Source organism: Ipomoea nil, unplaced genomic scaffold (genome assembly GCF_001879475.1).
Source record: "Ipomoea nil cultivar Tokyo-kokei standard unplaced genomic scaffold, Asagao_1.1 scaffold3195, whole genome shotgun sequence".
NCBI lineage: Eukaryota > Viridiplantae > Streptophyta > Magnoliopsida > Solanales > Convolvulaceae > Ipomoea > Ipomoea nil.
In genome coordinates, this window is record NW_017619623.1 from 2,468,627 (window position 1) to 2,488,473 (window position 19,847).

The 19,847-nt window shown below is 43.5% G+C and overlaps 1 protein-coding gene across 1 annotated transcript in view; it reads right to left on the bottom strand.

Annotated features, from left to right (window-relative positions):
* The window catches only part of LOC109168248 (protein FAR1-RELATED SEQUENCE 5-like), a 28,469-nt gene extending 9,496 nt beyond the window's left edge, over positions 1-18,973 (bottom strand). Inside the window, exon 1 of the mRNA XM_019317285.1 lies at positions 18,877-18,973. Within this exon, the coding sequence (XP_019172830.1) occupies positions 18,877-18,973 (97 nt within the window). The remainder of the gene's footprint in view (positions 1-18,876) is intronic.
* Positions 18,974-19,847: the final 874 nt, after the last annotated feature.

Here is a 19,847-nt window from a genome sequence, read left to right on the forward strand (position 1 = left end):
ACGACGCCCGGTCAGCGAATGAAGCTGGTAACCCACCAATACATGTGAAATATCATATGTAGATAGTTTATATGTATACAAAATCATTTGCAAAACAGGAAATAGTTTATATCAATTTCAAAGCCAAGATAGAAGTCAAACACAAGACTCTATGCACTCACAATGAAGATAAGGGAACACATCCCAAGACCACAAGAAGTAATAACGACTCACAAGAAAGGCTCAAGGCATAATCTACCATCACACAGTAGATTAACACCCGACATGCATAACACAAGAGAATAAGGACACAACCATTGGCAACACATGCCTTTGTGACAACACATGTCACGAATAGAGAAACACACAACAACGGCTACACAAGCCTTCGTGACACCACCCATCACGAATTGAGATGCCTTCCTTATGCTCGGTTTCAACCTTATGGATACCCCCAACCTTATGTCTAGTTCTAACCATTACCTCCAGGACCCCTGTACAACCAAGTCCAACCTTTTCCCTCCTGGGACCGTCGTCCCCCACCAACGACCACCGATTCATAGTACACGAGGGTACCGATCACACACACGGCAACACATGCCACCCAAGAAATACGTGAACCCATCACTCAGGTCACAAACTCCATAATCGCGTCATGGCCACCACGAGGACCACTGTCGTACCTTGGTAACTAATGTCCCACACCATTAATCGTGCAATCCAGGTACAACCACACACACCACACCTGTGACACCCCGTAATCCAAATTCGATTAAGGGATTAATTAAGTAATTAATCCTAATTCAATTGGTAATTTAATTCCTTAAATTCCTGAAAATTTAATAGTTGGGGACTAGTAATTGACTAGTCAACCCAAAGTCAAGGTTGTACCTAAAGCTTTGTGAATAGTTCCCTTGTTCCCTTACACCTCTTCATTTTAGTAAGGGTATTCAAGATATTTCACCATATGATAGTAATGCAAGCTCACCTAGAAGACACTCCTCATTCTTTCTCCTTACCCTTTCCAAACTTGAACTCCTCCTTCGCTCTAAAAGTTAGATAGCTTTTCTTCCAAGCCAAGTTGGAGCTTTGTCAAATCTTCAAAGTTTGTCTCCAAGATTCTACCTTTCATACATTTGAGCATCTAGGAGGGTAAGATCTATGTTTATCTTGTGTTTTAGTGTTTTCTAAGGTGTCTTTCCTTAAAGATAGAATCTTTATGATCTTTTGGTGTGTTCTTGAAGTGGGTTTGGAAGGTGAGCCTTATTAGGAGCTTGGTGAAGTATTAAGTGAAGGTTTTTGTCTACAAGAGGTAACCCATGCTCTACAAAATCTATTTTGTCCACCTATATGATGATTTCTTGGATTCTACATGTGTTTTGCTATGAAATGTGAGTGTTTATGCATTGTCTTGTGAAAATGCATATCTAGAGCTTGTTATTAGGGTTCTTGTATGCCATTGCTTGGCTATTCCTTTGATTCAAGTCATTTTGTTGTATTTGGTGAGATTTGGCATGTTTTGGACTTGAATTTGAACTTGGTGTTGAAAATCCCCGAAGGGATATTTTGGTACAGGTTGGTGTACCTGCGGGTGGAACGGCGGGCAATGACCTACTCGCCGCCCCACCCACGGGGAACGTGTCTTGTGGGTGTTGGTACCCGCGGGCGGAACCACGGGTGGGGGTCCACCCGCGGGGAACATATGTTGGCTTGGCGGGGATTTGTTCCCCGTGATTCTTTTGCCTCGGTATTTGGTCTTTTGATTTCCCGATGTTCTTTTATGGAACTATTTGAGCGTCTTCTTGATGTTTCGTATGTCTAGAACTATATGGTAGGAATCCATGTAGGTTTTGGTGTCTTGAATCGTGCTAAGTGTTCAACATTGTGTTTCGTTGAACTGTGATGAGTCTTGTGTGTTCTTCGGAACTATGTTTGGTTTACACGTTTGATGGGCATGCTAGTTCGGTGTTTAAATGCTAGCGTGTGTGTTGTTTGTACCTTTCTATTGTTGATGATGACTTGTGTTAATCATCGTTGTTGTTGGGCTGTGACCCATTCCTTGATTGAGTATGGGTTCATATCTTCGTTGTGATCCGTTGATTGATTCCTGTTGTGGTGTGGTGTGTGTGGCTGTACCTGGATTGCACGATTAATGGTATGGGACATTAGTCACCAAGGTACCACAGTGGTCCTCGTGGTGGCCATGACGTGATTATGGAGGTTGTGACCTTTGTGTAAGGTTCACGTATTTATTCTGGGATAACATGTGTTATCCAGGGCATGTGTTGCCGTGTGTGATCGGTACCCTCATGTACTATGAAATCAGTGGTTCTGTTGGAGGGACTGTTGGAGGGGGAACGACGGTTCCTGGGGGAATAAGGTTGGACTTGGTGTACAGGGGTCCTGGAGGTAAAGGTTGGAACTAGATATAAGGTTGGGGGTAGCCATAAGGTTGGAACCGGGCATAAGGAAGGCATATCAATTCGTGATGAGTGAGGTTACGAAGGCTTGTGTAGTCGTGCTTGTGTATTCCTCTATTTGTGGCATGTGTTGTCACAAAGGCAATATGTTGCCAATGGTTGTGTCCTTTCTCTTGTATCATGCATGTCAGGTGTTAATCTACTGTGTGATGGTAGATTATGCCTTGAGCTGTTTTTGTGAGTTGTTCTTACTTCTTGTGGTCTCGGGATGTGTTCCCGTATTCTTGTTGTGAGTGCATAGAGTCTTGTGTTGACTTCAGCTCTTGGTTTTAAACATACATACACACACACACACACACACACACACACACACACACACACACACACACACACACACATATATATATATATATATATATATATATATATATATATATATGTATATATATTCCGTTTCGCAAATGGTTTTACCTATATATATTCTACCTATGTATGATATTTCACATGTATTGGTGGGTTACCAGCATTATTCGTTGACCGGGCGTCGTCCCATCTTTTATGTGTTTCTTTCAGGTGATGTGTAGACGAGAGCGCGGTCTAGAACCTGTTAGTGTAGATCCCGTTGTTTGAGTTGTTGTGGCCTGTGTGCCAAGGATAGACATTAGTACTTTTGTTATGTATGGATTTAGTTTGTGGATTATGCAGATGTTAGCCTGTGCGTTCACCTCTGGGTGGGCGTGGCATAGCACCCATTTCATTTCCTATTTATATAATCCTTGTTCAGTCTTCCGCTGTGTTCGATGTTTTGGTTAGTTATCTACATGTTTAAGATTTAATTCTGCTTGGAAATTAAGGGGGTGTTACAACACCACAACATGAATCAATCTACGGATCACAACGAAGATATTAAACCATACTTAACAAGGAATGGATCACAGTCCAACAACAACGATGATTAACACAAGTCATTATCCTCAATAGGAAAGGACAAACAACACACACGCTAGCATTTAAACACAGAACTAGCATGCTTATCAAACGGGTAAACCAAACATAGTTCCGAAGAACACACAAGACTCATCACGGTTCAACGAATCACAATGTTGAACACTTAGTGTAACACCCCCTAAAAACATGATATTTAATAGCCTTAAACATGCAGATAACCGAGCTAAACATCACACATCGGAAGACTGAAAGATAACTAAATAAACATAAATCCAAGACATGGGGTGTTATGCCACGTTCACCAAAAAGATGAACGCTACGGCAACATCTGCAATGTTTACATCTAATTCATAGTCTCAAAGGGCTACAACTAAACTGGCACATAGGCCACAAAACAAGAGGTAGAAGCTACACTAGCAAGCACTAGACCGCGCACTCGTCTAGACATCACCTGAAAGAACACAATAAAACATGGGACAACGCCCGGTTAGTGAATAATGCTGGTAACCCACCAATACATGTGAAATAACATACATAGATATGGTATAAGTTGTAAAGCCATTTTCGAAACGGAATAGATATATATAAGTACAAAACCAAGAGTAATAGTCAACACAAAACTCACCACTCTCAACAAGAACACAGGAACACATCCCAAGACCACAAGGAACAACACGACTCAAGGCATGATCTATCATCACACAATAGATCAAAACCCGACATGCATAACGCAAAGTAATAACACTCACCTACGGCAACACATGCCCATGTGACTACACACATCACAAGAAGAGAATTCGCAACAACGGCTACACAAGCCCTCCTTACATCACCCATCACGAGTTGATATGCCTTCCTTATGCCCGGTTCCAACCTTATGGCTACCCCCAACCATGTATCTTCTTCCAACCATTACCTCCAGGACCCCTGTACAACCAAGTCCAACCTTTTCCCTCCTGGGACCGTCGTCCTCCACCAACGACCACCAACGAGACCACCAATTTCATAGTACACGAGGGTACCGTACACACACATGGCAACACATGCCACCCAAGAATCACGTGAACCTTACACAAAGGTCACAACTCCATAATCACGTCACGGCCACCACGAGGACCGCTGCAATACCTTGGTGACTAGTGTCCCATACCACTTATCGTGCAATCCAGGTAAAGCCGCGCACACTTCATACCACAACAGGAATCAATCAACGGATCACAACGAAGATATGAAACCATACTCAATCAAGGAATGGGCCACAGCCCAACAACAACAACGATGAATAACACAAGTTATCATCAACCAATAGGAAGGTACAAACAACACACACGCTAGCATTTAAACACCGAACTAGCATGCTCATCAAACGGGTAAACCAAAGGTAGTTTCGAAGAACACACAAGACTCATCACGGTTCAACGAAACACAATGTTGAACACTTAGCACGATTCAAGACACCAAAACCTACATGGATTCCTACCATATAGTTCTAGACATACGAAACATCAAGAAGACACTCAAATAGTTTCACAAAAGAACAACGGGAAGTCCAAAGACCAAATACCGAGTCAAAAGAATCACGGGGAACAAATCCCCGCCATCACCACAATACGTACCCCGCGGGTAGGCCCACGGGTAGGCCTCTACCCGCTGTTTCGCCGGCGGGTACAGGCTGCCCGACCAATGTACCCCGCGGGTGGGCGGCGGGTTGGACGCATACCCGCCGCTCCGCCCGCGGGTACATCCCTGTACCATAATACAACACTTCGTGAATTTTTATCCCCAAACTCAAATTCAAGTCCAAAACATACCAAATCTCACCAAATACAACAAAATGACTTGAATCAAATGAAATGCCAAGAAATGGCACAAATGAACCCTAAACACAAGCTCTAGATATGCATTTTCACAAGATAATGCATAAACACTCACATTCCATAGCAAAACACATGTAGAATCCAAGAAATCACATATAGGTAAACAAAATAGATTTTGTAGAGCATGTGTTACCTCTTGTGGACTAAAGACTTCACTTTACACCTCAACAAGCTCCTCACAAGGGTCACCTTCCAAACCCACTTCAATAACCTACCAAAAGATCATAAAGATCCTATCTTTAAGAAAAGACACCTTAGATAAAACCAAAAACACAAGATGAACTTAGATCTTACCTTCCTAGATGCCCAAATATAAGAAAGGTTGAATCTTGGAAGCAATTCTTGAAGTTTTGGCTAGGCTCCAACTTGGCTTGGAAGAAAAGCTACTCACTTTTTAGAGAGAGGGTGGAGCTAGATTTTTAGAAAAGTGTAAGGAGAGAATGAAGGTGGTCTACTAGGTTAGGTTACAATACCAACAACAAGTGAAAGGTCAAGAATACCCTTACTAACATAAGGAAGTGTAAGGAACAAGAGAACTCCTTATAAAGCTCAATGTACAACTTTGACTTTGGGGTTGACTAGTCAATTACTAGTCCCCAACTATTAAATTTCAGGAATTTAAGGAATTAAATTACAAATTGAAATAGGATTAATTACTTAATTAATCCCTTAATTGAATTTGGATTTCGGGGTGTCACATCCTCTCCCTCTTCAAAGAAGCTTCGTCCCCGAAGCTTGGGTACGACGAATTAAAGGAAAACGATGATAGGAAACAACATTGTGACAAGAGGTTCAAGAACAAACTCTTTTTGTCAAAACTCAAAAGAATTTCAAAGAATTTCAAAGCAAGAAAGTAGGCATATCAAATCAAGGATTGACAAGAGTTTAACAAACGGATAAATTGAGCATCAAGAACTCTAGCCTCAACACAAACACCGACTTCTAGACAACAACTGAGAGCTAGTCAACCAACTCCAAACACCAACTACTAAGCTAGCTAAACAACAAAGCAACAAGCAAAACAAGCACAAAGGCGAACACAAACAACCACAACACAAGCTAGAACTTCTCACTCTCCGACTCCTCGGCCTCCTCAGATTCTTCTTCATCTTCTCTTTCGCGGCTTGAACTGGCTTCAATCTGGTCTAGCCTCTGGTTCACTGCGACAAACTGTTTCTTCATGTAGGCGAAGCCCTCCCCAATCAGGCGGTTCTGCTGACGAAGCAAGGCGACAACATGCTCCTCATGCGTCATGGAGTCGTGTTCCCTCTTGGTACGGGCTTCTCTTCTTCGTTGTTTCTCTTCACTTTCCGAGTCACTTTCTTCGGCCTCAACAGCTTCCGGTGCTTCCACCTCATCCTCACGATCGGCCTCATCTTCAACTTCTTCATCGCCTCCCAAACTCTGGACTGCGAGGCTCAACTTCCCGGCGTGAATCCCAAGCTCCATTGCTAACGCTGCCCTTTCTCCTGGTGCTTTCCTTGTCACTTCTTCAAGCGTGATGTAATCACCATCTTCCAACTGAAACAAATTACAACTCCGAAGATTGGTGGCGTCCAACACCAACATTCCCACGGCCTTCGGGAGACAACCATCCACACTTACACCCTCTCTAACCAAAATCCAGCTCAACACCATCCCGTACGCTAGACTTTTCCGGTTATGATCCCGACAGAAAACCATATGCTGTAACATCAAAGCCGGCAAGTTGAACTTAACCATATTCTTGAGGCAAAAGGCAAAGGTGCACTCCAACTTTCCCAACAACTTGCTTTTGTTGTTATTAGGCAACAAACAATCCGATACCAACATAACCAAAATCCGTTGCTCCGCGGACAACCACTTTTTCTCCGGCCTTGAAGCTTGAGTGAAACCACTCGTACGGCCCAACAGATAACTCAAATAGTCCCGGTACCCCATGGTATCCGTACTAATCCATGCATGACCACTATACTGAGCAACTCCTGAAGCAGTTAAACTCAAAAGCTGAGCCAGCCTCTTTTCAGAAAGCACAACCTTCACACCTTTCACTTTAGAAGTGATCTCAAGCTTATCACCCTCCTTTGTCACAACCATGTGACGATAAAATTCCTTTACTAAACTCGGGTAAGTCTCGGTCCTTATGGCAAGAAACCCATCCAACAAACCTTGGAATCTAAGCATATCCAACAAAGAATCAGGAAAAGATTCCGGATCAAAAGCTTTACCTTCAAGAACGAGGTAATGGGTGTCCACCCATTCCGCTTTTCTTGCCAAACTTGACCTTCTAGGCATGATTGAAGATGACCCAAAGCTCAACAAAAAAGACCCAAGACTTTTCCTCATCTTTTTCTTCTTCTTTCTCTCTTCTCGCTGCCTCTCGATATCCCGCTGCTCTCTCGGCGTTGCGGCAACGAAGCAGAACGGCGGCGAAGCTCCGGCAGATGGTGAACGACGGCGGTGGTGCGTCGGCAGGCTGCTGCGCTGGCGGTGGGGTGGCAGGTTGCTGGTGGCGACGGGTGGGGGTGGGTGCTCGGTGGTTTACAGGTAGGGTAGAAGAAGGAAGAAGGGAATTTGGGAAATTAGGGATTGTGGGAAAAATTGGGGTAAAGATGATTTAATTTGGGGATTTGGGTAAAGTGAGGATTTTATAGTTTTAAATGGAATTAAAATTGAGTAGGTTCCAAGGAAGACAATTAGCTCAAGTGGTTTAGAGGTTGGGTTGGCAAGGAACAGGCCTGGGTTCGAAACTCAAGGGCTAAGGAAAGTTGCAAGAATGACTAAATATAAGGATTGTAAAATTAACCCAAGCACAACTCGTTCTAGAAGAGGTTACACCGAAACACAAGCACGATATTCGTGAAAACACCGGCTTGCTAGGGACACTCCGCGACCTTGTGACCACGATCTCCACATCGGAAACACCGAAGCACTTGGCCATGAAGTCACTTAACAAGAAGAGGTTACACCGAAACACAACCTAAAGAAGTCACTTAACAAGAAGAGGTTACACCGAAACACAAGCACGATATTCGTGAAAAAACCGGCTTGCTGGGACACTCCGCGACCTTGTGACCACGACACCGAAGCACTTGGCCATGACAATCTTTCTAAAGATGGATAGCTAACTCCCCAACGAAACTTATAGGCCAACCTAAAGAAGTCACTTAACAAGAATAGGTGACAAGAAGAGGTTACACCGAAACACAAGCACGATATTCGTGAAAACACCGGCTTGTTGGGTCCTATTAGGACTCTATGTATATGAGTATGTTTAGAACTTCTTATCCTTGTCACACTGTGACTCTCTACTTCTTATCATTGTCACACTGTGACTCTCTATTCTATATATTCACATCATCTGATCTCATTGTAATCAAGTTCAGAAAATATAATACAATCAGTTCTCATCTGGTATCAGTTAGCTAGGGTTTTGTGATTCATAAAATTAAGAAGATGCAGCGCTGCGATGGCAACCTTAATTACCGTGGAGGTCAGCAACGTGGCTTCGATGATCCGTGTCAAATCTGTAAAGGTTTCAACCACACAGGAGTCAATTGTTTTTGGCGCTATGATGATCCGTGTCAAATTTGTAAACGTTTTGGTCACACGGGAGCCAATTGTTTTTGGCGCTATGACGATCCGTGTCAAATTTGTAAACGTTTTGGTCACACGGGAGCCAATTGTTTTTGGCGCTATAATGATCCGTGTCAAATCTGCAAAAGTTTCGGTCACACGGGAGTCAACTGTTTTCGGCGATATTCAGGGGCTCCGGGTTCTCAGGCTAATTTGGTGTTTCAGAATGGTTTAGTTGCTAAAACCTCATCAAATTCTCATACTTGGGTTCCGGACACTGGAGCCACAAATCATGCAACTCCGAACGTCGCTGCTCTTTCTACATCGGAGAAGTACACTGGTAATGACACTTTACGTGTCGGTGACGGTATGGGTTTATCTATTAGTCATGTTGGCCATGCCTCTTTTAATACCCCTTCTAGATCATTTACATTGTCTGATATACTTCACGTTCCGCGTTTGTCTAATTCTTTATTATCTGTTCAGAAGTTTGCATCCGATAATAAAGTCTTTTTTGAGTTTCACCCCTCATTTTTTGTTGTAAAAGATATCAATACCAAGGAAATACTTCTTCGGGGCAATAGTTCGGGGGGACTATACACACTTTCATTACCTAGTTCGTCTCCGTCAGCGTTTATTTCCGCTCGTGCCTCGGCTTCCACTTGGCACAATCGTCTAGGTCATCCTCATAACCGTGTTCTTAGCCATATACTTCGTTCTTGTTTGGTTAGTGGGTCTCGTGATAATATTCGTTGTCATAATTCTTTATGCAATGCGTGTCAATTAGGCAAATCTGCCCGTTTTCCCCTCCCCCGTGTTGCTTCCTCTAGTTCTCAAGTCCTAGATCTTATTTACACAGACATTTGGGGTCCTGCGCCCACTTTATCTACTTCTGGCTTCCGTTATTTTGTGATCTTTGTGGATGACTATTCCCGTTATACATGGTTCTTTCCTATGAAATTAAAGTCTGATCTTTATGTCATCTTTGATAAATTTCGTACTCTTGTTGAACGGTCCTTTAATTGCAAAATAAAGGCCATTCAGTCTGATTTAGGTGCTGAGTACAAAAAGTTGCATTCTTTGTTTGTTCAATTAGGAATTCAACATAGACAATCCTGTGCCTATACACATGAACAGAATGGTCGTGTTAAACGAAAACATCGTCACATTGTTGAAACTGGTCTGGCTCTTCTAGCTCATGCCTCTGTTCCTTTGAAATTTTGGGATTTTGCCTTTGAGACTGTTGTCTATTTAATTAACAGAATGCCATCTTCTGTATTAAATAACTCCAGTCCTCATCTCCTGTTACATAAATCCCCTCCTTCCTATCTTTTTCTTCGTGTCTTTGGGTGTTTATGCTACCCTCATCTTCGACCTTATAATCGTCATAAGATGTCAAACAGGTCTTCTCCATGTGTCTTCCTAGGTTATCCTAAGTCCTTTAGGGGGTACAGATGCATGGACTTACATACTAATAAGATTTACACATGCAGGCATGTCAGATTTGATGAAGAAGTTTTCCCCTTTGCTACTAAAACTTCTTTGCAGGATCTATCTACTCCGTTTTCTGGACCTTGGGCGGAATCTGTTCTCAGTCACAACACACCTATTCCTGCCGTGTCCAATGATGAGCTGCCAGAACCGCCGCTACCTGCTTCATTCGAACCAGCCGTGGTTCCTGGACAGGCTGCCTCGTCGGGTGATCCTGTGGAGCCTGTTGCTCGCCGGCGAGGCCGTCCACGTGGGCGGTCCATCAGGCCCAATGTCCGTACTCACTCTATGGCCACTCGCAGCAACGCAGATGCTCCTCTTTTTGCTCTAGTAGCTCAAGTGCATCCCACGGAACCCACATGTTACTCTCAAGCTGTCAAATATCCTGAGTGGCGTGAAGCCATGGACCAAGAATTCAATGCTCTCCTGCATAACCACACATGGTCTCTAGTTCCACCCACTGCAGGTATGAATATTATTGGCTGTAAATGGGTGTTTCGTACGAAGAGAAAGGCTGATGGTGCTATTGAAAGGCATAAAGCGAGGCTGGTTGCGAAAGGTTTTAATCAAGTTCCAGGTCAGGACTTCTTCGACACTTTTAGTCCAGTGGTAAAGCCTACGACTGTAAGACTCCTTCTATCTCTAGCTTTATCATCTGGTGGTCTATCAAACAGCTAGATGTTCATAATGCTTTTCTGAATGGTAATCTGGCTGAAACAGTTTATATGAAGCAACCCCCTGGTTATATTGATGCTAACTTCCCGAATCATGTTTGTTTGTTAAAAAGATCTCTGTATGGGTTAAAACAAGCTCCCAGAGCTTGGTTTAATCGACTACATACGTTCTTACTATCGGTTGGCTTTCAAGCATCCAAGACAGATGTCTCTCTGTTCTATTACTCTAAAGACTCTGCTTTGGTTTATCTATTGGTGTACGTGGATGACATTCTTGTAATGGGAAGTGATCAAGGTATTATGTCTCAGCTCTTGTCCAAACTGTCTGCTACATTCAAAATCAGAGATCTTGGTGAACCAAATTTTTTTCTGGGTATTGAAACAGTTAAGAGTGACAATGGGATTATTTTATCTCAACAACGGTATATGAATGATATTTTAAAACGGGCTGGAATGTCTGAATGCAAACCCCTTTCTACACCTATCTCTGTCTCGAAAACTGTCCCCTTCAATTCAGATCTATATGATGATCTCACACAGTACAGGAGTCTAGCTGGAGCACTGCAATATCTCACTGTCACACGACCTGACCTATCCTTTGCAGTTAATCCATTATGCCAGCATATGCATGCCCCCACCATATCACACTGGGAGCAGCTCAAACGGGTACTCAGGTATGTTAAGGGAACAGTTGATCATGGTTTACGTATACGACGGTGCTCATCTAGAGACATTCATGCTTTCTCTGATTCTGATTGGGCTGGTTGTCCTGACGATCGAAAATCCACGAGTGGTTTTGCTGTTTTCTTGGGGAGTAATCTTATATCATGGGTTTGCAAGAAACAGAGAACTGTTGCCAGGTCATTCACTGAGGCTGAATACAAAGCTCTTGCAGATGTTTGTGCTGAGGTTCTATGGATTATGTCATTATTGCGTGAGATACAGATTCCGGGTATTTCCATTCCAAAATTATGGTGTGATAATCTAGGAGCTACATATATGAGTGCCAATCCAATCTTTCATGCGCGCACCAAGCATGTGGAGATTGATTATCATGTTGTTCGTGATCGAGTAGCTTCGGGCGATATCCAAGTTAACTTCATCTCCACAAAGGATCAACTTGCTGATATCTTCACCAAAGCTCTGCCTGGACCTAGATTTTCTTCCTTAAGGGACAAGCTACAGGTTACTAGTATACACTGTGCTTGAGGGGGAGTATTAGGACTCTATGTATATGAGTCTGTTTAGAACTTCTTATCCTTGTCACACTGTGACTCTCTACTTTTTATCATTGTCACACTGTGACTCTCTATTCTATATATTCACATCATCTGATCTCATTGTAATCAAGTTCAGAAAATATAATACAATCAGTTCTCATCGGGACACTCCACGACCTTGTGACCACGATCTCCACATCGGAAACACCGAAGCACTTGGCCATGACAATCTTTGCCCGCGTGCACCTTCCCACATCTACGGCAAACCACCGTCTTAGCTTGATCCCGTAGCTCCATCCGATTAGGTCCTTGAGATGAGGATGACACATTCTTGGCTTGAAAACCCGGTCGTGGCTTCTTGAAGGTAGAAGAACCTCCGCTCTCAACCCTTTTCCTAGCTAGCTCGTAAGATCCTTTCTGAAGCTGCTGAACGCGATACAGATCTGCGGCGCTCAGATACGCATCCTTAAGGGAACTTGGCCTACTCACCGTCAACGCTTTTCGTGCCTCATAATTCAGACCAGCAACGAATCTCTCAACCTTAGCAAGCTCCGTAGGCACAAGCACCCGAGCAAAGCGCGCAAACTCCAAAAACTTCTTGTGGTACTCGACCACAGACAGGGATCCTTGCTGCAGGTGAAGGAACTCATCAAACATGGTGGCTCGCACATGCGCTGGGTAAAACCTCTCGCGCATCCTATCCTTAAGCGCGGACCAGTCGAACTCGGGCTCTTCAAGGTAAGCCGGACCCTCATGAACCCACTACAGATTCCGCTTCATGGCAAAAGTAAAACGTTGCCAGTTCCACTCTTCTCTCTTCGGGGCAACCCACAATTACGAAGATCTTGTCGAACACTCTTGACCATTCTTCCAAGACCACCGGGTCTTCTTCACCCGCAAAGGTGGGCGGCCGATGTCCCGACACCAAGCGACCTATATCGCGGTGCCTAGCAGGTTGAGGAGGCAGCACAGCGTGGTTGTTGTTCAGCAAGGCTTCACTGAGCGTCTGCATTGTCTGCGTCAATTGGTGGAGATTCTGAGCGAGCTGCTCGTTTGTTGGGGTCTCCGGGATGCGTGCTCGGGGACGAGGAGACATCGCAAACTTCTACAACAATAACACGGTCACCAAAAGATAGCAAACAAGCAAAGAAAAGAAAGCAACAATCAGCTCACCGTGAAACCTAGAGTCCTAAGCCTAACACTTAGATTCTTAAGGTCGCTTAAAGGTCTCAAACCACACTTAGCCACTTAGAAAGTCTAGACTTAACTCCTTCCTAGGCTCAAACCTAGGCTCTGATACCAACTGTAACACCCCCCTAAAAACATGCTATTTAAAAGCCTTAAACAGCAGATAACCGAGCTAAACATCACACAGCAGAAGACTGAAAGATAACTAAATAAACATAAATCCAAGACACAGGGTGTTATGCCACGTTCACTAAAAGGATGAACGCTACGGCAACATCTGCAATGTTTACATCTAATCCATAATCTCAAAGAGCTACAACTAAACTGGCACACAGGCCACAAAACAAGAGGTAGAAGCTAAACCAGCAAGTACTAGACCGCGCACTCGTCTAGACATCACCTGAAAGAACACAATAAAACATGGGACGACGCCCGGTCAGCGAATAATGCTGGTAACCCACCAATACATGTGAAATAACAAACATAGATATGGTATAAGTTGTAAAGCCATTTTCGAAATGGAATACATATATATAAGTACAAAACCAAGAGTAATAGTTAACACAAGACTCACCACTCTCAACAAGAACACGGGAACGCATCCCAAGACCACAAGGAACAACACGACTCACAAGAACGGCTCAAGGCATGATCTATCATCACACAATAGATCTAAACCCGACATCCATAACGCAAAGTAATAAGACTCACCCACGGCAACACATGCCCATGTGACTACACACGTCACAAGAAGAAAATTCACAACAACGGCTACACATGCCCTCGTAACATCTCCCATCACGAGTTGATATGCCTTCCTTATCCCCGGTTCCAACTTTATGGCTACCGCCAACCTTGTATCTTCTTCCAACCATTACCTCCAGGACCCCTGTACAACCAAGTCCAACGTTTTCCCTCCTGGGACCGTCGTCCCCCACCAACGACCACCAACGAGACCACCAATTTGATAGTACACGAGGGTACCGTACACACACACGGCAACACATGCCACCCAAGAATCACGTGAACCTTACACAAAGGTCACAACTCCATAATCACGTCACGGCCACCACGAGGACCGCTGCAATACCTTGGTGACTAGTGTCCCAAACCACTAATCGTGCAATCCAGGTAAATCCACGCACACATCATACCACAACAAGAATCAATCAACGGATCACAACGAAGATATGAAACCATACTCAATCAAGGAATGGGTCACAGCCCAACAATAACAACGATGAATAACACAAGTTATCATCAACCAATAGGAAGGTACAAACAACAAACACGCTAGCATTTAAACACCGAACTAGCATGCTCATCAAACGGGTAAACCAAAGGTAGTTTCGAAGAACACACAAGACTCATCACGGTTCAACGAAACACAATGTTGAACACTTAGCATGATTCAAGACACCAAAACCTACATGGATTCCTACCATATAGTTCTAGACATACGAAACATCAAGAAGACACTCAAATAGTTCCACAAAAGAACAACGGGAAGTCCAAAGACCAAATACCGAGTCAAAAGAATCAAGGGGAACAAATCCCCGCCATCACCACAATACGTACCCCGCGGGTAGGCCCACGGGTAGGCCTATACCCACGTTTCCGCCTGCGGGTACAGGTTGCCCGACCAATGTACCCCGCGGGTGGGCGGCTGGTTGGACGCATACCCACCGTTCCGCCCGCGGGTACATCCCTGTACCACAATACAACACTTCGCGGATTTTCATCTCCAAACTCAAATTCAAGTCCAGAACATACCAAATCTCACCAAATACAACAAAATGACTTGAATCAAAGGAAATGCCAAGCAATGGCATAAATGAACCCTAAACACAAGCTCTAGATATGCATTTTCACAAGATAATGCATAAATACTCACATTTCATAGCAAAACACATGTAGAATCCAAGAAATCACATATAAGTAAGCAAAATAGATTTTGTAGAGCATGGGTTACCTCTTGTAGACTAAAGACTTCACTTTACACCTCAACAAGCTCCTCACAAGGCTCACCTTCCAAACCCACTTCAAGAACATACCAAAAGATCATAAAGATCCTATGTTTAAGAAACGACACCTTAGATAAAACCAAAAACACAAGATGAATTTAGATCTTACCCTCCTAGATGCCCAAATATAAGAAAGGTTGAATCTTGGAAGCAACTCTTGAAGTTTTGGCAAGGCTCCAACTTGGCTTGGAAGAAAAGCTACTCACTTTTTAGAGAGAGGGTGGAGCTAGATTTTTAGAAAAGTGCAAGGAGAGAATGAAGGTGGTCTACTAGGTTAGGTTACAATACCAACAACAAGTGAAAGGTCAAGAATACCCTTACTAACATAAGGAAGTGTAAGGAACAAGGGAACTCCTTACAAAGCTCAATGTACAACTTTGACTTTGGGGTTGACTAGTCAATTACTAGTCCCCAACTATTAAATTTCAGGAATTTAAGGAATTAAATTACAAATTGAAATAGGATTAATTACTTAATTAATCCCTTAATTGAATTTGGATTTCGGGGTGTCACACTTAGCACGATTCAAGACACCAAAACCTACATGGATTCCTACCATATAGTTCTAGACATACGTGTTAGGAATAAAATGTAAATTTTGATGAGCCGTATGTATTTTTGAAAAATCAAATAGTCCCCAATTTTATTTTATTTGAGTCAGTTTAAGTCTACATAGTATGGTGCACCTATATCATGCTACCCATGTACAAATCTGGAAGATCATAATTTATTTGAAGAAGTTAAGCGGGATTATGTGAAACACCCCCCAAAAACAATACCTAAAAATAGGCCTTAACACATGCAGATTAACACAAACACTAGCACAGCGGAAGAAAACGGAAACTGGATAAAAGAAATCCAAAACAGGGGTGTTATGCCACGTCTACCACACCCGGTAAACGCTAAGGCGAACAATCTGCAAGTGTATCACTATCCAAAACATCAAACTACAACCAGTTTAAAACCCTTGGCACGCAGGGCACAAGAACACAGTCTAAAGGTACAGGCGCTAAGCTACCGGCTCTAGACACCGCGCTCGACTACTCAACACCTGAAAGAACACAAAGATAAACATCGGGGCGCCGCCCGGCCAGCGAAAGATGCTGGTAACCCACCAATACCGTTAAGTATCATAAATAGGTAGATATAAGATATAAAAACCATTTTCGAAATGGAATACATATATATAAGTCAAAAGCCAAGATCAGAAGACAACACAAGACTCACCACTCACAAAGATACCACCGGGAACACATCCCAACCACAAAGGTTAACCACACACAAGGATAAAGACTCACCCAACGGCAACACATGCCAAACAACACAAGCCTCCGTGACTACACACGTCACGAGAGAAGAGAACTCACCACAACGGCTACACAAGCCCTCGTGACATCACCCATCACGAGTTGATATGTCTTCCTTATGCCCTGTTCCAACCTTATTGCTACCCCCATCCTTGTACCTTCAAAGCCAACCATTACCTCCAGAAATCCCCTGTACAGCCAAGTCCAACCTTATTCCGCCGGGACCGTCGTCCCCCACCTATAACCACCAACGAAAACCCACCAATCACGGCAACACATGCCCGGATAACACAATGTTATCCCCCAATCACGTGGGCTCAGCCACAACTCCATAATCACGTCACGGCCACCACGAGGACCGCTGCAATACCTTGGTGACTAGCGTCCCACACCACTAATCGTGCAATCCAGGTAGAGCCACACACGCAGCACCTCTCACACGAAAGTCAAGCAACGGATTACAACGAAGATATGAAACACACTCAACAAGGAACGGGTCACAGCCCAACAACAACAACGATGAATAACACAAGTTATCATCAACCAAACGGAAGGTACGAACAACACACACGCTAGTATTAAGACAACGAACTAGCATGCTTAACAACGGGGAAACTCAAGATAGTTCGAGGAACACACAAGACACCACTCAGTTCAACGAAACACAAAGTTGAACACTTTGCACGATTCAAGACACCAAAGATCCTACATGGATACCTACCATAAAGCTCTAGACCTACGAAACATCAAGAAGACGCTCAAATAGTTCCACAAAGAACAACGGGAAGCCAAAAGGATCACACACCGAGACAAACAAATCACGGGGAACAAATCCCGAACCAACTCCACCGTGTTCTCCGCGGGTGGACCCACGGGTAGTGCCCCACCCGTGGTCCCGCCTGCGGGTACAACAACCACAAGGCAACACGTTCCCCGCGGGTAGGCCGGCGGGTGGTGCCCCGCCCGCCGTTCCGCCCGCGGGTACGTCCCTGTACCACAACAAATCCCTTCGGGGATTTTCTCCTCCAAACACAAATTCAAGTCCAAAACACACCAAATCTCACCAAACACAACAAAATGACTTGAACCAAGGAACATGCCAAGCAATGGCACAAAGGAACCCTAAACACAAGCTCTAGATATGCAATATCACAAGATAAATGCATAAACTCTCACATTTCATAGCAAAACACAAATAGAAGCCAAGAAATCATATATAGGTAAGAAAAATAGGTTTTGTAGAGCATGGGTTACCTATTGAAGACCAAAAGACTCCTCTTACACCACAACAAGCTCTCCACTAAGCTCACTAGCCAAACCCACTTCAAGATCAAACCAAAAGATCATAAAGATCCTACCTTTAAGAAAAAGACAACTAAGATGGAACCAAAAAGACTTGACAAGCTTAGATCTTACCCTTCTAGATGCCCAAATAGAGGAAAGATTGAATCTTGGAAGCAAAACTTGGAATCTTGACAAAGGTCTCACTAGGCTTGGAGAACAAGCTACTCTTCTTTTCTAGAGAGAAGGTAGAGATATTTTCTAGGAATTGTAAGGGATGAAAATGAAGAAGTCTTCTAGGTTTAGGTTACAAAACTAACTCTTGGTGAAAAGACAAGGATACCCTTACTAACTCTTAGAAAGTGTAAGGAACAAGGGAACTCCTCTCAAAGCACAAGGTACAACACAACTTAAAGATTGACTAGTCAAATACTAGTCCTTGAATATCAAAAATCAGGATTTTAGGAATCAATTCCTCAAAAGAAATAGAATTAATTACTCAATTAATTCATGGATTGGAGTGTGGATTTTTGGGGTGTCACATCCTCTCCCCCTTCAAAGAAGTTTCGTCCCCGAAACTTGGGTACAACGAGTTAAGAACGAAAGGTAACAAGGAAACAAAATTGTGACAAGAAATTTCAAGAATATCCCTTTTGGTCAAAACTCCAAAAGTTCTCACAAGGTTCCAAAGCAAAGAAGAAAACATTACGAATTCAAGGATTGGCAAGAGGTCAACAAACAGATAGATTGAGCATCAAGAACTCTAACCTCAACACAACAACCAACTTCTAGACAACAACCAAGAACTCAACAACTAGCCCAAACACCAACTAACAAACTAGCTAAACAACAAGGTAACAAACAGAACAAGCAAGCACACAAAGCACACAACAACCTAAGAAAACAAGGTACCTTCCACAAACAACTCAGGATACCGCTCCCGCATCGATGCCTCCAGCTCCCAAGTAGCTTCTTCAACTCCATGATGAGACCACCAAACCTTTACCATCTTAACAGATTTCCTACGAGTGTCCCTGAGTCTTGAAGTCCAAAATTCTGAGCGGCCTCTCTTCATAAGACAAATCTTCATCTATCGGTAACACTTCCGGTGGTAAAACATGAGCCGGATCATGAACATATCTCTTGAGCTGCGATACATGAAACAAATTATGCACTCTATCCAACTCCAAAGGCAACGCCAAACGGTAAGCCAAACTCCCAATCCTCTCCAAGATTTCATATAGGCCTATAAACCTAGGGCTCAACTTCCCTTTCTTTCCAAACCGCATTACTCCCCGGGTGGGAGATACCTTCAACCAAACCTTATCCCCAACTGAAAACTCCACCTGTCTTCTAGTCAAGTCAGCATAAGACTTTTGACGATTCTGAGCCACTTTCATCCTTTCCTGTATCTGTTTAACTTTCTCGGATGTGTCCAACAAGTACTATGGTCCCAACACTATCGGATTGACAAGATCCTCCCAACAAAGCAGACTGCGACACTTCTGTCCATAGAGAGCTTCATATGGTGCCATGCGGATACTCGAATGATAACTGTTGTTGTAAGAAAACTCTATCAAATCCAGATGGTCCTCCCAAGACCCTTGAAAATCTAACATACAAGCTCTAAACAAATCCTCGATAGTCTGTATAGTCATTTTTGTTTGTCCATCGGTGGCTGGGTGGAAAGCCGTACTGAGACTTAGCTTAGTCCCAAGGGCTGCTTGCAAGGATTTCCAAAACTGAGACAAGAACCTTGGATCTCTGTCGGAAACAATATCCCTCGGTACCCCATGATACTTTACCACTTGGTTGACATAAGCTTGAGCCAACTGTGTCATTGTCCAGGTCTCCTTCATTGCGATGAGGTGGGCAGTCTTGTT